Raw genomic sequence first — 17,291 nt, 5'->3', positions numbered from 1 at the left:
TGTGGTTGGATATCCAGTGCATCCTTTTGGAATTTGTTATTGGTGTCATTTTCAGATAGGTGAGTGATTTAGAAAATACAGGTTGCTCTGGAGTGAATGTCATTTGACTGACATTATTGTAACACCTATTTTGAAAATGCACGTTCAGGTTCTTTTTTTTCCTCAACCGCTCTTCATTCAGTATTTTTATCATTGTCACAAGCATTCTACACAGTTAATGTGCTCTATAGCTTAATATAATGTGTGGAAATGTTCAGTGGCAAGCATTCAGAACCAGAATAGTTCATGGAGGAACTATTAAATGTGGGAATGCATGACTGGAACCCCTTCTCCATTTTAACAGAAGATGTAATTATTATTTACAAAGTGGTGATTTTTAGTCTACTGTGTTCCATTTTTCCAAAAGGTGCACATAAAGATTCCTTTAATGTATTTCCCTTTTTTGCTAATATAAAAACTACTGTTCTTACAGAACCAGGAAAGCCATTCACTACATGGACTGCAAATAATCTCAGAAATACATTACTATGTAATTTCGTTTTGGTTTTCACATGCAGAAAAAGAGAATAGAGGGCAACGTGGCTGAGAGATTTTTAGCGCTGTAGTTCTGGGATGGCTGCAGGACTCAGGACTGAGATGCAGTGTGTGGTACCATGAGCAGCTGTTGTGTCCATTTTGTGCCTGGAGCTCGAGCTGTACCCGCACTGTTGGCATTTTGTTCAGGAAACTCTGCGTTGTGCCTACTCTACTGCATTTTCCGTGCTGTGAAAATTAGGGAACAAGATTTGAAAGAGTTTTAATTCAACCTATCTTAACAGTTTCTTCCAGTTTAGAACCTCATCTTTATCTAAGCACGCATGAATTTCGGGAGAAGATCAGAGGCTTCACGAGTATTATCCAATTGTATTTCAGGTTTCTTTTGTAAAGTCCAACCCATAAAGAAAAATTCCAGAAGGTACTTGAGTTTTGAATAATCTTGAAACATTGAAACTCTTAAGATGAGTTTTCATAGAATAAGCAACAAAACCCAGGAAATGCTCATCCCAAATAGTGTGATGCTTATCCAGTCTTCCCCATACATGGATGGATCATCTTGGTCTTTTGCATATAAGAGCAAAATTTGCTTTCCACCAAGCTACAATAAATACCCTTACCCAAAATCCATCTAAAATTGCTCTCAGAATCTTTACTTTCAAATCTGACATAAGCAGAGTTACAATAAAGTATTTTAAGTTTATAAGAATGATACTGTATTCAGACTATATTCTTTTAATACAGTTTACTTTAAAATGCACTATTCCAGAATCTTTCAGCATTGAATCCCTTCTAAAAACAGGAATTTGCCAGAAAAATGCAAAGAAATCCAGTTATTTTAGGTTTTTTACTACTTCTCCCTGGCTTAAGAAGGAATGCTGCCTGCCACGAGCCTTAGGCAAATAGCTTTTCAAGGGCAATTCTGCGTACGAGGGGATGAAGCAGCACACTTCACAGACTGATTCATATTTTTAACGGTGTATTGTTTTTTTTAAAAGCTAGCAACCTTAAAAATAAATCCTCAAGGAATGAATTTGTGCTCAAAAGCTGAGTAAGATTTAAAGAAAACGTTTGTGTCCAAATAGGTGGTGTGCTTCTATGTACTTCACTATTTGCTAATGATTCTATAGGCATTAGTAATAGGTGAGTTTGTAGAGATTTGGAGATTTCAGAGCAATTTTATATTTTTAATTCTAATATTCTGCATATACACAAAAAATTCTGATTTATGTTGGTAAAGTATTTTGGGAAGTGTCTTTTTAAAAAGTCAAAATTGAGCAAACATCTTCCCTTTTTGCTTGTCTCAAGCACCTTTGAGAAGTGTGTCTGCTTCAGCCTGCATGGTTGAGCAGAACATTGTGAAGATATATGTGTGAAACAAAAATGCCCCCAGATCCAGTAGAAAAAGAGATTATCAGCTCAAGGTTTTATTCAGAAATCCCAGTGATAGCAGTGAGTTCTACAATTTAGGAAAGTGGTTTTTTTTTCCTTTCTTCCTTCAGGAGTTTCTCTTGTCCTGCCAACTGCACTTTTAAGCCTTTTAACCTTTTTAGCTAATTTATTGTATATGCTAATGTAATTTATATTCTATATACTAAACTAAAGGGTTTGATTATGTTCTTTTAGAGTTTATGAATGTTTAAGATGCTCAAGACCTCTAATATAAGATAAAAGTTTCAATGGATTGAAATTGTTTTTTCCTCAGTCACAGGTTTTACCATATTTGATTTGCTACTATTATTTTCATTGTGTACATGAGGAAATAAACATTATGAACAGTGTGATGACTGCAGCATGTATATACACAAGCTATTTTTAATAGTCAGATAGTATTCTTATATTACTAACAATAACCTTTCAAGGAAGGTTTTGTCATAACTTTTGATTTCTGTCACACACTGTTACCAGTATCCAAGCTTTTAATTAGCTTGCCTTCTTGGGTATTTCTGCATATCTTAATGCATTGACTTACTGTGAAGGGATAGCAATAATCTCTTCAAAGTTAGCAGTACTTAGAAATGCCTTCTTCCTATTATTTCTCTAATGCAGCAATAATTTATCTTAAAATTTGTTTCAGTGTCATCTTAGCAATCACTTTCATTACCCAACAAAGAACTAATTTAAGCCTCCATTTTTAACAAGGTCTTAATACCCTTTAACTTGAGACTAATTAGAACTGTTCTTGTCCAAAACCTTATGTTATGTGAAAAAGCATTTCTCAAATGACAGATTATTAGTAAGAGTTGTTTTTTTTTTTTTTTTTTTTTTTATCAGAGGGGTCTTCATTCTTTACATCTTTTTTTTCTGTCAATCTCTCCCATGATTTTCCTCTTTGTTTAAGGCAGTGGTCTATATATACAGAGGCTTCTCAAGACCATGAAGTTTTGGTGCTACTTTGGCATATGAAAGGATAGTTTCTTTTTACTATTTCTGTTCTTCTGCACGGGACACTAGCTGAATATTTTGAACAGAAATTTATTCTCAGATTATTAGCTACCCTAATAGCAAGCTTTTGTGTTGCTCTGTACTCTTTAATTCTATTCAGTTTACAGAAGGATTATGTTGGAATCATCACTGGAGAAGAAAGAAGAGATAAATGAAACATCAGTGATCACTAATAAGAAATTATTCAGGCTCATTAGGGCAAGTTTTGAAACTTAATGTATTTGCACAAGAACTGTGACTTTGTATATCCACAAAGAGGTAGGCAATCTGTAGTTTCTACAATTACAGTGGCACAAAGAAATGTGTATTTCTTAAGACACAGGAATACTGAGTAATGCAAAGGATCAGACCACTGACAGCCATATGAAAAGGAGGTTTGTACATATTTGACTACTTCCAGAAATTATGTCCCTTCCTTCACCAAAGTTGGACTCCATGCTGGTTTATGTCCTTTCTACCTCAGCAGAAGCTACTCTTGAGGAGAGCCTTTATCAGAAAATGTTTTGACATTCTGTTATTCTGGAACAAGAGTGAGTGATGAAATAAGACATTCAAATACATCTGCACTGTTCAGGTTTTACAGCTGTTTCTGTTGTTGCTTCATTTTAAAACCCATGGAAGAAAATGCCAACTGAAGTTATTGGTCATTAGCCTGTGTTGATGCTGCGTTCAGTTCAGCCTCTTTTCCTTCTTTTGAGGGTGCTCCTGTAACAATCTTGCAGGATAAATAGCCATCTGCTGCAGTAGCTAGTTACAGGAGGAAAATCTAACAATGCTGCAGGAAAGTGATGTACTGGATGGTACTCAGCCTTGAGAAAAGGAAAATTAAGGTTTGAAGGGTTTTCTGCTGAGCAGAGGCAAGAGACTGCTCTTGGTGAAATTGCTAAAAATGAGTTGTTCTAACCAGAGTCTAATAATCAAGACCCTTTCTAAATAGCCTGTTTCACAGATCATGTTTTCAGGCAGTAGGAAATAAAACTTTTTCTCATGGAACTGTTGGTTAATTTGTAAAAGTAAAGCTATGAAATAAGACAACTGTGTGTTTACTACTGCAATTAATAAAAAGTCTAATAGTGGGATAGGTTGGGGGGGTGTGGATGTGAATTAGGGGAGAATGGATAACTTAGGCTAAATTTGAGGTGCCCTGTGATCAAGTGGAGCTAAAAATACTGAGAAAACACAAGTCCATGAGAAAGAGGATGAATGAAGCAATAAATATATTTTACTTGGCCAGTAAAAAGGAGTGGAATGTTTAACATGAAATGAAACTGGCGAATCAAAAAATTGAATATTTGATTTCATGTTGAAGTGTTTATAGAACCTTTCACTGAGGAACTTTGATACAGTGTTATGATGCACAACTATTTTAGTTTCAATTGCATTACATTTTAAAGTGAAAAAAGTCACTGAAAATTTGTCAAGTAGCTCTTTCCCAACTTTAATTTGAAAAATCTCAAATGGATATTAATGAGTTATATTTGCTACTAAGAACGATTCCTTTGCGTCATTCTCATGGAACAACACACTGTTTCTAATTACGCTGTTATAACATGCAACATATTTTATACATTTTATATTTAAATTATGTAATTAATGCAATTTACCTACTCCCGAGTTAGTAGCTTTTGACAAATAAGGGCGAGTGAGTACTCTGAGCTGGCTGGTTGTGAGAGATGTCTGCAGCGCAGTGCTGAGTACCAGCCAGCATGCTCTTCCTCTCAGCGTGGTTTATTAGCTGTGGCTCACTGCCACTCTCTCTGTGCTACGGAGTTGGCTGTGATCTTATGTGGGATGCTGGTATAGCTCCCTGAAAAATAACAAATAGATCCAAGGTTTTGATTGTTTTTTTTTTTTTTCCTTCATCTCCTATATTTAATAGTTCAGTTGTTAATAAAAGCTGAGAATTCTGCCAGAAGAGGTAGTAAACATCTTAAAAAACAAGTAGCAAGCCTGCGTTATGATGCATCATTCAAGTATCTGTCACTAGCAGTTGTTCAGAGTTAGGGTTATTATTTTAATTTATTGTAAAATCAGAAGACTTCTAGGCCTTATACTTCCTTTAATGCAAAACTGTAATGGGCTGAATTGCTCTGTGAATTTGCAACAATATGAAAGCTCTTCCTGAAGTATTTCTGTATTATAGCTACTTACTCAGCAGATTTTAGAAGGTGGAAAGACTGGAGGGAAGGAAATGCTGAGAAAACTTTTGTTCTGTGTTTTCCTCATGTATGGATCAGTGCAGTTCTGAGGATGAAACTGAGCTGGGGCAAGAGCAGAAATGCCAATAATGCTACAATACTGTATTAATTTATCAATGTAAACTCAAAGAGAAATTTTAAAATCTACGTGTGGAATTTTTTTGTTGTAATGGCATATGTGGAACAAGTGGAGTCACTGCGCTTGACTGTAAAGATCAGCTGAGCTGTGAGCTAATCAATAGATATGACAGAAAGGTAACCTTGGAATGGATATGTTTAGGTATTAGGTACTCAATTTTGACTTTCTTTTATTTGTAAAAGGCTTCTCCTGCATTTTATTTATTCATTAAAATGTTTTGGATTCGGTGTGCGTGCATTTTGGACAAATTATTACATAAGACTTGCAAAGGTGAATCAGTGAGGGAATGCTCCTACTGTGTATTTACTTTTCCTTAAGTAAGATGAAAGAGGACATTCTGGTTTTCATACTAAAACATCTTCAGAGCATGAAAAGTTGATTTTCTTTTTTGAAAAAGCCATTTATTACAATTATTGTCTGATTTATGAAGCCAGCTAAATGTGCACTGGGTAATCATGTTTCTCAGCTTTGAGGAACACTGCTGAATTTGGAGAAGCCTGCCTTCTTAGCAGCTTAAGGTATAGAGGCACTGCAGCAATGAAATGTATCTTGACACTTATCTAGGGTAGCATTATGCATCAGTGAGCATTTAAAGTCAGGTGATGTGGCTGGAGGAAATAGGAGCTAAAGCATTGACTGCTGTTGTGGCAGGATAGCATCACTATTTGTCCTGACATGTTTTGGATGAAAATATAGCTGACAATATAGTTTATGTTAAAATAACCTAGTAAAATCTACCCATGATATTCTGCTGGAGGGAGGGGAGAGGGAATATCTATAAGATACGAAATCTGGACTTTTTAAAAGTTTGTAAATGGTCTTTGTTCCACCAGCTCTCTAGATCTACCTTTTATGTTTTAAATACAACAGATTCTTCCATCGCTTGACTTGATGGCACCACCCACCTACCTCTAAGTTCTTTGATCACAAAGGCAATTCCAAAATAGAATAAAACTTTGTAATTATAGTATGGCATTGCCAGCATAATATGATCTTGCAGTTTAACCAGATGCTGAGGTCCTAAAATATATTGCACTGGTGTTATCTGTAAGGGTTTTTCTATCAGTTCTTTAAATGTTCTTTCTTAATGCAATGCTGCAGTTTAGCTTGGTTCCTAAGTTTGGTTATCACTTAAACTCATTTCAATATAGATTTGGGTTATTTCTGGGTTTGTGTAACTAGCTGTTTTTGTTATTGCTGTTACTGTCTAAAGGGTGAGGGTGTTTATTGCTAGTTCTGGAAGGAAAAGGCAGGTTTCATAATAATAATTGCTTGTTTGGAGTAAAATAGTAAATTGTAATTGGGCAAGAAACATTGCAGTTTCTTCCAGTGGTTTATTCATAAAGCCCAGCTATCCCTGTACACAAATCTCATGTATTTGGTTTTTATATCATTATCCACGAGAGTTGTGCATGCCCTGTGCTGTCCTCACTCCCAGTTTGCCATGACCATCTTCGATTTCCTTTCTGCTCCAGGGCTCAGTGAGTACTGTGGGAGGCGTTAACAACGTCAGTGTTGGTCACCTTTGTCATTTGCCCATTGCCAGTCAGGAACTCAGCATTAATTAATATAACGTGGTTCTTTGTGTATAGTCTGAGAAAAATCCATGGTGCTTCACCTTTTCCAATGTGATTCTATGATCACAGTTTACATAGTGGCTGTTTCAGATGCCTAGGAACACATCTAAGCTCTGTGTGGTACTTGCTGGTAGAACTGCAGTCGAGCTTTTTTCAAGACTATTCTCCAAATACATGAAATTGAGTTGAGAGAAGACCAACACAGACATTCTGGCAAATGAGAGATCCCGAGTTTAATTTTTTGGTTTTAAACATCTGTGGGATTATAATTTCCCAATACGCCGATAAGTGGCAGAGACTTCTAGACTAAATCTCTGCTTTGGGTAAGATATCCACCTCCTGTTGCTTTTGCTCTATTTATCTAGACAAATTTACCAGGCCTCCCTGACATGGAATACACGTGCCAGTGCTCAAGGAAGTTACTTATTTTACAGGAATGTAAGCTCCAGGATTCACCTTATCTGTTTTCACTCCTGTTTTGGGGCAGAAACTGAGGAAGAGCTAAATCTCTGCCTTATCCGTGTTCTTCAGCTCGGGAATTGCTGGAGGCATGTTGGGGTTATGGTGCATGTTATGGTCACTGTCACCCACAGGATGTGATAGTAAGGACTGTGGTGTACTCAGTAACCTTGCAGCCTCCTCCTGAAAGTCATATTTATAGGGGGAGCAAGGAAAAGAGAGAAGGGCTTTGGAAGATGGAACCAGAGAGGAATTTTCTTTCTTATTTTTGCTTTTAAGAGAACATTGTACAGAATAGATTGAAGGAGAACATAGCTGTTAAGGACTTGCAAGGTAAATTAAAGCTGCAAGTAAGGAGGTGTAAATAGTTACGTTTTGCCAATGGATTATGCTTGTACAAGCTATTTAAACATCAAAAAATAGAAATTATTTCTGGGACCTGAATGGAACAAAACGCAAAAATGCGTTTAATCAAAGCCTTCTTAAGTTGTCCAAGATCCACGTGTCCCCAGCCTCCCATGTTTCTGAATAATGAAAGAGTCAGATTGTAGTATGCTGTGGCATGAATAGCAGAGACAATACATCAAATGGTTTTTAAATTAATCTAGAAACTTTTTGTTGACATGTAAATGATCAGGTGCAATGAAAAAGGGAGTGACAACTACAAAAAACAAAAATTAGTTCTAAAAGCCCACAGCTAATAATATATGAATAACAAAGAAGTGCTTTTCAGTTTCTTGAGTCTGAACTATACAGATATTTTATAAGCAACTGTAAAATATGGATGATGACGATGTTAAAAGTAACTGTAAGTTATCTGGAATGGAGGTAACTGTGTGAGACACGCAATAAAATCTCACTTGCAGCATTGTCAGTAATACTATTTGTCTGTAGAAAGTTCCTTCTAGGTTTGAAGACAGATAGATCAAATGTGGTGTTGTTTTATTCCTGTGACTCCATTCTGCAGCTAAACTGATTTTTCTTTTTCCCTTTCACATTCCCAGCACAGAGCATACACTAAGAAAACTCCCCTGGAGTCAGTTTACTATTTTAAACAGAATTCCATTCACTCATTTAGGCCACACAGGGCAATATATGTATGTTTATGTGAGCATGCTAATGTATGAAGGAAAAAGAAAACCAGCAAATTTTAGTTTTGAATTTAACTGTCTGGAGAAATACAGATATAACAAGACTGCCGCTAGTTGTGTGCTGGATCATACTCATACTTAACATCTCTCTGAAATGTGGTGGAGCAAAGTAAGGTGTTAGAGCTTCCAGAGGGGGAAGCATTGTGTGAACAAGTTTATTACCCTTTCTGGATGCTGCTTGTCTCTGAGACTCCTCTCTCATTCTTGTCATTTCAGTGTTGTAGGATCAAGTTGTTTTTTTAAAACAAGTTATTTAAAAGTTCTGGTGGTTGTCCATAAGCCCTGTTATTTAAATTGTAAAGAAAAAATTTGATCTCGACTCTGGAATGATCAGACCATTCCCACATATTCTCCACATTTTATTCTTTTCGAGTTTTAATCATTCTGCTCTCACCTTCAATTCTTACTGATTTTTTTGGAATGAAGATATTTTCTGGATGTCTTTTTGCCTAATCATGGAAAATACTGTCATTGCACTCTTCAGCCTGTGGTCTGCAATTCATTCCAGCCTGTTCATCAAGTGTTCCTTTCTTGCTGGTCCCATTTCCTGGGATCAGTATTTCAGTCAAACTTCCTCTTTTTAAAATAAATACTTAATTTTTTTAACCTTGGCATAAGCTGGCACATGGAGACAGACATGTGAAGCATGTCTAACCAGGCTTCACAAGCACGTTCAATGCTTGAGTGTCTAAAAATGGAACAGAAAAAATGCACTAAAGTTACTGGGGAAAAAAATTGTAATATTGTAGTGGAATGTGAGCAGCATATAAATAATAAAAGCCTGAGGGGTTTGTGGGGAAATGCCATATTTTTAAAATTAATTTCTTGTTGGATAAATCCGTAGGGGAGGCGGACAATGTTAATTTCTATAAAAATTAACTTTATGGTTTCTACTAGTTGTGGGTCAACTTATTATCAAGGAAGAATCTTCCTCATATTTGGTTTAGATGGTCTCTCTCTTACATTTGGGTGGGAGCAAATAGAGCTCAACTGCAGTGACAGGAGGAGTGTCAGCAAAAATTGCTTTATCTTCCTGCATGGGTTTCTACAAACTGCTATGGTAATTTACCAGCGAAATCTTCCACTTCCAGGCAGATCATGGCAGTCCTTATCAGATCACCTAAATCCTTTAATTTGCAGTGCCTTCCAAGGTAGGCAAAGGGTCACTCTCCAGCACCCAAAATTTTTGCTTTCAGTTGAGGTAGGTGAGGATTTTCTGACAGGCAATTGCCAGCAATATGGAAATGCTCTGTGTCTCTCTTCGGTATCTACGTGCTGGAAAAAAATGCAAATACATACTTTGCCCTACAATGGTATTTCCTACAGGACAAAGTAAGATCAACATATATTATTGTCTTGGCATTTACTATAAATATCTCTTTTTTTATACAGTGTTTTAGAGTCCTCAGTCTACTGACTGAATCCCAACATGGACATTAAATATATTTTTCTTTGTATAAATGGTGAGAATTTTACTGGTTTTGTGATAATGATTTTTGTCTGCTTCTGCATATTTTTTCTCTCAGGAAATTTCAAATCTTGCTCATGTTGTTTAATGAGCTGGCTGGTCAAGCATCTGATGCCCCGGTGGGAACTTTCAAAGTCACTGAGCACATTTTTACTTAAATCTAGCTGACATTTCTGTCTGTTTGATTTAATGTATGATTTCCATATTTAGATCACCAATCAGATGGAGCAGAGTACAATCCATGCCTCTGCACTAGAAACACGCATGCATCCTGCGTGGAAGTGGGCTCTTTTGCTGCTGGTCCACATGGCAAGAATGGTTTTAGATTCTGCTGGCATTTGGGAAGACTTTATAAGTCAGTTTTAATTATAAGTAAAATTTTGAATCTCTAATGGAAATCCTAAGTGCAGAATTAGTCTTCAGTACATTATTCTCAGACCATTTCTGTTGCTATAATCTGGTGGAAAGAGCCTATTACAAATTATGAAGTATTTATTTACTAGTTAAATGCTAAAATCTTTTTAAAAAGTCTGATGTTATAAATATCTTATTGTTTTTACTTAATTTCATTTTATTCAAAAGTATTAAAATATTTGCTATTTGCATGCTTCAAATTCTTGCCATGAAGCATGTAAGTATTGACGATAGGACTTTTGAGCAATTATGAATTAATTTGTTTATTAAAAATCAAAATGTAAAGTCAGATTAATTCTGCTAGGAGGGAAAAGTGGCTCCTGGTCCTGTGATTGCCAAATGACCTACATATGACCTCATCCCTAATTTGTGGCATATGTTGAGGACAAAGATTCTTGTTCTATTCTTTTGCAGTATTAGAATGTTGAGGTGATAATATTTTCCTGCCAGAAGTGTCTGAAAAAGTAGCCTCTTCTGACTTAGTCTTGCTTTTCCTGTAGTAAAATTGTAAAAAAGAAAAAACAAAGCAACAAACCAGCTTGGAAGGGTGGAAGAGAAAAATAATATGGCTTTCCTCCTTAAAAATGATATTTTCATGTTGTTTATTGCTTTTCTTGGGGGGAAAAAAAAAAGCCTGAAAGCGGCAGAAAATGTGGTATACTTGTTACCCTTAAAAAAATTATATGGTAGGGAATAAAAACTTTTGAGTTAATCCCTTCCCCCCTCTTTTTTTTATTTTGTGTGGGTAAGGAATCTTTGGGATGTGGTGAGGCAGAGGGAGAATCCTGCAAAGTGATGTTTTAATCTCAGAGCTGTTGTTCATGAGAGACACGAACTGACAGAGGGCATGCCTGCAATAATTTGATTTCTGTGATGTTTTCCTGTGCAGCACGTTGAAGTTAGCCAAAGACTGGGGGAGGAGGGAAGTAAGCTTTCGAGGATCTAATTATCGAATCTATTCAAACAGTAACGATAATAACAATAACAACAATAATAACACCCCAAAAGGAAGCAATAAGCCTGGGCTGGCTCTGCATGGCGTGGTTTGGTACCTTTGAGTCAGCGAAGCTGTCGTGGGGATGCTCTCTGGGAGCTGTTCTGTGTTTTGCACGGTTCTGCAGCCCAGCTTGCTGTAGCTGCCAGCGCTCTGTTGTGTAGGAAGGAGCCCAGAATAGCAGCCTTCTTACTACCTCCCTCAGGGCGCTCTAACAGTTTCTCAAAGGTCAGTAGAAACTAGTTATCAATTAGAGGAGCTCTCTCTCTCTCTGCTTTTAAGGTATCTTGCAGGTAGTGGAGAGAAAAGCTTTCAAATGCTTTTAAATCCTGCTACCTCTCTGTCCCTGGAGTGCTTTGTGAGGATCCAAGGGCAGTTGGTTTGTTGGTATCGTAGGGGCCAACATCAAGGTAGTCCAGATGAGCAGGCTGAGGATGCTGACTTGGTCAGTTTGCTCTGGCAGGAGAACTATTGTGGGAAGTATTGATCCAGCAGCCTGTGATGAAATGAGCATGCCTGTAGAGTTAGAAATAGCCAGTCTGGCTCCCAGGCATTTGATCCACTCCCAAGAACGGTCTCTCTTGAATAATCTGCTTAGTTTATAAATCACTCAAAAGACAGAATATCCTGATGGCAGGTAACGAACATGTTTGTGAGATGGTTCTGGAAAAAAAATGCCAAGTGGAGAATTTTGAGTTTTGCTTTCATTAATAGATGAAGGAGAGTTTCTTTGGGAGGCTTAGTGACAACTTGATATTGTTTAGACAGTGATCTTCTGAAGAAAGATTAATGTTAATTAAAGTGGTGTTGGAGAAATTCAGCAGATGACAGCAGCCAAGCTGGCTACAAGCTATTTTTAGAAAATTTACTTCATTGCATTTGGTATGACTCATTTATTAAGTTAACAGATGAATCAATAGCTCAGCTTCCTATGCCAGTCCCTTAACGTGGAACTGTAGATAAAGATTGTGCTCATACCTTTGGTCAGAATTCAAATTATGAAAGCTGACCCACATGGATTCAGTCCAAGTGCACAGGTGTCATGCACAAAAGGGAATAATACTCCAGTATTACTGTGCAATAACAGTATAACTGTGCAATAAACTCCAGTCCCAGCAGGGATATATAGAGGGGCACAGGGGAAAATCAGCCAGAAGTCCAACTTGCACTATCTGGGAAGAAACACAAGTAGCAAACGGGTCAGCTTGTTAAAATACTGTAACTGAGTAAATTTATTAATGTAACAATGTAAATTTATTTCTCTTTTAGTTTTGTCATGAGTTTACTTTTTATTTGAGCTGTAGTTTATGCTTTCTTTTCTCCATTTGAGCACAGCTCTTCCTGGTTTTCAACTTCCCTTAACTTGGATGTAGTTTTCTCTCTTCTGGCATGTTGAGCTTTAATTTGTGAAATAGTAAAGCATCCATCTGTTGCAATACAACTGTGTTGGCCTTGGTTCAGTTTATTTCCTCTATTTTGCTAATTTCTTAGGTTGCTATAGAAACCTTGTTGTTCTCCTGAATCCTTTTTGTGAACTTTCACAAGCCCAGTCTGAAAAGATGATAAACCACTACATTTCTAGTAGTTTTAAAACCTCTGATAAAATAATTATATTTATTATTTCCTGATTATTTTTATGGAATTTCTATCTTATCTTTTCTGATCCTTGGCTCAAACATCTTCACCAGTTTAGCCCAGTGTAAGATATGGTTTTTCATTATTATTGTGTCAGGTGTTATTTCTACATCTAGGAATAATTTCATTTCTCTTTTGCAAAGAGATTGGAGAATTGGGCTCTCTCTATTACATTCAAGGTATGATACAGAGTTGATAAGATTAATGTCTGTCAAAACTTGAATACAAATTCTGGTATGTTTGAAGTTATCTCTCACATATACAAGTGAAACATTAAAGGTAACTAGTATTTAGAATAATTTCACTGTAAAATAGAATGTCTTGTTATAGTGTGAAAATACTGCAGTTTGGGAGAGAAAGTCCTAAACTTCACCCAGAGAAACCTAATGTGCAAAGTCTATCTTTTCAGTGTACTGGAAGTAACTGGCTGGTATTTAGCTTTACTCTTGGTTGGGTGTGTATTATCAGAGAGAAAATGCCATTTCTGTTGGAGGATGCTGGATGTTGGGTCGTTCAAATGGAGAGCAGTGTAATAAAATCTGTTAAAGTAAAATATGTGAAAGATGAAGAGTGACTCTGCACAAAATTTGCATCCCTATCTGAATTCAGAGAGGGATCAGAATGTGATCTGAATTCTGGCCATTCTGACATGTTCTTTGCTGCATTATATTTTAGCATTCAAAGTCCATTGTCGTTAATGTATACTCACTCAGGCTAGCTGATCCTTTGCTCTTCTGATCATGGTTGCTTCCTGAATATGTGATTAAGAATTAATTCTTAATTGTGGTTAAGAATGGTACTGTAAAGTATTCTAAAAAAGAAACCTGCAGAGGAAGGTTTTCCACAACAAAGTGAACAAATATGGCATGTGCAAGCCCTCTATCATGGTCTCTGTATCATCCTGTAGCTGAAATCTCCTGTTTATCATTGTCTCGTCTCCTTTCAGATGTCAGGAATCAAATCAAGGAATTGCAAAATGACAAGCAAGCTTCCAGACAGGCCACAATTGATGCTTACACTTAAATGTAATTCAGAGAAACACTTGAAATAGAAATTTTTCCCCAAGCTGGACATATCCATTATTGCATTGATTTTTGATTTACCTAGATTTTGCTGGCTTTTCTTAGCAATCATCGCAATGTTTTTGATTTTTCTGTTACTTGTGTGTGTGATGTTGTCCAGTCCCTTACACTTCAGACTTAACTGACTGCTGGAGGTTTTTAATAATGATGTGGCTCTTTTTTAATAATGATGTTAGCTGCATCCCCCCACTGTGTGAGATGCCTTTAAACTTCTGTGAAACTCGCAGAAAAACTTCATATAAAAAGTGAAATGTCTTTTTTTATGTCTTTCACCAGTTAAATCTGGTACTGGAATCTGCTGTGGTGAATCTCTTTCAGAAGTTATAAGATTGACTGAAATCTAATGTTCTGAAAAGATGAAAGTATAGACTTCCATAAAAACTTCATTTCACATCTGAGACATTGATAAAATTGTATATTAATGTTCTCTGTTTCTCTTTCAGCTTCAAATTTGTTATTGTTTATGTTTGTAGACTGGATTTTTAAGATAAAGATGTCAGTGTAGGATTGTAAATGGACTGAGAGATATGTGAGTTGGAGCTATCAGTGAGAGATCGTTTATTTAAACAGTAACAGAATTTTTAATGTGTCTTTCTCTGTCAAAAATGTGGAATTGTGTTAGCTGACATTTTACTTTTTAAGAGAAGTACAATTTGAGCTGTAGCTTGGCAGATTAGGAGTTTGTTAAACTCTTAACACAAAATTTGCAGAACTGTTTGTGCGGCGATGCTAATTTATGGTGTGAGATAGATGAGTTTACTGAGTCATGTTTTTTTTTTTTTTCTCCTATATTCCAAGAAAGTTCTAAATAGTTGTGCCAAGGGTGGCAAATGAAGGAATGTGCCGGGGGAATTGCATGTTTCTGGAGTGCTGGCAGCACAGGTTCTGTACTCGCATTCTGCTCGAAGGTGGAAAGTCAGTGATGTTTGGGGCGCTCGAAAGTGCAGGAATGGATCTCAGAGAAGCAGATAAAAGTCTCTTTCTGATGGACCTCGTTCCAGCAGCTGTGGGACTGCTCAGGTGCAATGTCACCGTGCCACCTGAGCCGCTGCTTGTCACAGTTTGATGGAGCAATCCTTCGTTGTGACGCTAAAGCCAATTTATTGTAGCTATCGCTGTAAACACTAGTTGAACCAAAGTCATGAAAAATAAAAGTTCGTGTTTGTACTTGCGCTGGCAAAAAATGTTTCAGTTTCCTCCAACTTTAAGCTCACTTAATGGATGGCAGCAATGGAAGTTGCAGAGGAAATGGAGGGAGCAATTGCTCACTCTTTGTCCATGATGAATTTGGACATAGCCCTGCCTCTACCTTGGAAATCACAGCTGATGTTACCTGGAGCAGTGATGGACTTCAGACTTTTCCTGTACACAACTTCATCCTCTGTGTAAAACCTTCAAACAGCTCATTTACAGGAGAGGTGTGGAAAGGCAGGACTTCCATGGAAAATCTTAATGTATTTTCTGTGTTAGTCTCCTCTTCTCTTTTTCACTTGCCTAGACAATATTTATAATATTTTCAAGATATAAGAAAATAGATCTGTGTGGAAATGCTGACAATTAGAAAAATTCCAATAAGAGGGAGGTAATTCAAATGCACATTTGATAGGTGTCTACTGGTTTACAAAAAACAGTTTGTTATGTAACTTCTATTTTTGTAGGATCCAGAAAATGAATAGTATTGCTGTGTAGAGCCAGCAGGAGGTCATTAGTGCACTTATATTTTTAGGTCTGAATTGTCACCATCGGTGAGGCTGCTTCATGAAATAAAAGAAGCCATGTCTGCATGTCTCTGGGCAAAATGTAATATTAACTACCATTTATAGTACATGCTATTCATACATCTTCAGTATATGAACTGTTCTTTACCAGGATTTTTGCAGGATTTCAAAAAGTAATTTCAGTGAGTTCCATATAGGACAAAACACTCTGTTTTTTCTGTGTCAATGCCAGATATTACTCATCACCCACTTTTTTATTACCAGTCATTAACTGCAGAGATTTTTTCAAACATGGAGGCTATAGAGTTTGTGTGATTTGTGATGTCTATACATGCACATTTAATTTAAAAAATTCAATTTCCAGAATTGTATTTTGATGCATTTCAGACTGTGTAGCAGCATAGTGAAATAGCACAAAGTGCATCAGTCTTCAAACACTTAAACTCATCCATGTGCCTTGGACAATCAACAAGAAATCATAGAATATGATGATTGCCATTAATTTATAAAATACCAGCCTGATGATGATAATTTTGCTTGGCTGACTTAATTGTTAAGGTGACAGATACCTTGTTTGTACTATTTATGTTAATCATATGCAGATTTTTTTGTTGGATAAAGAAAGGGGGGTTTTTGCTTTTGATTTGCGACTTAGTGGGTTTTACCTCTAAATTGGTAGGAGGAATATTACATTTTGGAACAAGTCATAAGACTATTAACATACTATATTTTCTGTTACTGATTTTGAGAACTTTTTTTCCTGATTTCAGGTTGGGTGGGACTATATCTGCATACAAGATAGTGCCAGACGAAATAGAAGAAATCAAGGTACAGTATTACTGCTTTTCAACACTGATTTTCTTTCCTTGGAAAATTACAGAAATGTTACATTAAAAAGCCATGTTATTCCTTGCTTTGAAGTGTGCCGTAGGGGAGAGAGGAAAGTGTCATAAGGAAAATTATCAGATCCATATTTGTGCATCTAAAATAGAATTTTAGTTATTTTTACAAATACAGTTTACCTTCAGTTTAAGCTGACTTCAGCAGGATTTGTTTGATGCCAGAAACCTGTGTAATTCAACCTATTTCTGTTTTGCTACCTGAAGACAGATGGAGGACTATGATGAACACTGAGTTATAGTTTAGTAAAAAAAATATATGTAGTGGCCTTCTGCTTTTGAGATCTAAAGCACATCCATATTTTTCAACATTGTCTGTCTTATGAAGGGGAAAGTATGAAGTCAAAAAATAGTTATAAGCTGAAAAATTGTTATAAACTGTTTTTTGAGTACCGAGAGCAATAAATACTGAAGTTTACTTTCAAAATAATGTGCATTGTAACAGAACTCACTTTAGCAAGTCCACTCCTGAACCGTGCTTCAGCAATTTGTGTCAGTTTTGTTTTCCAGTGGAATGAAAGATGGGTACTGGGGGGAATTTGGCCTGGACCTGATAGCACAGTTTGTGTAGCTGATTC

The 17,291-nt window shown here is 36.5% G+C and overlaps 1 protein-coding gene across 18 annotated transcripts in view; it reads left to right on the top strand.

The window, feature by feature from the left end:
* Positions 1 to 17,291, top strand: part of GPHN (gephyrin) — a 263,372-nt gene that overhangs the window by 89,740 nt on the left and 156,341 nt on the right. For all 18 annotated transcript variants that reach the window (XM_063159330.1, XM_063159328.1, XM_063159325.1 and 15 more), the window contains exon 3: positions 16,585 to 16,642. In XM_063159330.1, coding sequence (XP_063015400.1) covers positions 16,585 to 16,642 — 58 coding nt within the window. The remainder of the gene's footprint in view (positions 1 to 16,584; positions 16,643 to 17,291) is intronic.

Source organism: Melospiza melodia, chromosome 6, assembly GCF_035770615.1.
Source record: "Melospiza melodia melodia isolate bMelMel2 chromosome 6, bMelMel2.pri, whole genome shotgun sequence".
NCBI lineage: Eukaryota > Metazoa > Chordata > Aves > Passeriformes > Passerellidae > Melospiza > Melospiza melodia.
The sequence above is the reverse complement of the archived record's forward strand: the minus strand, read 5'-3'. Positions and strand labels throughout refer to the sequence as shown.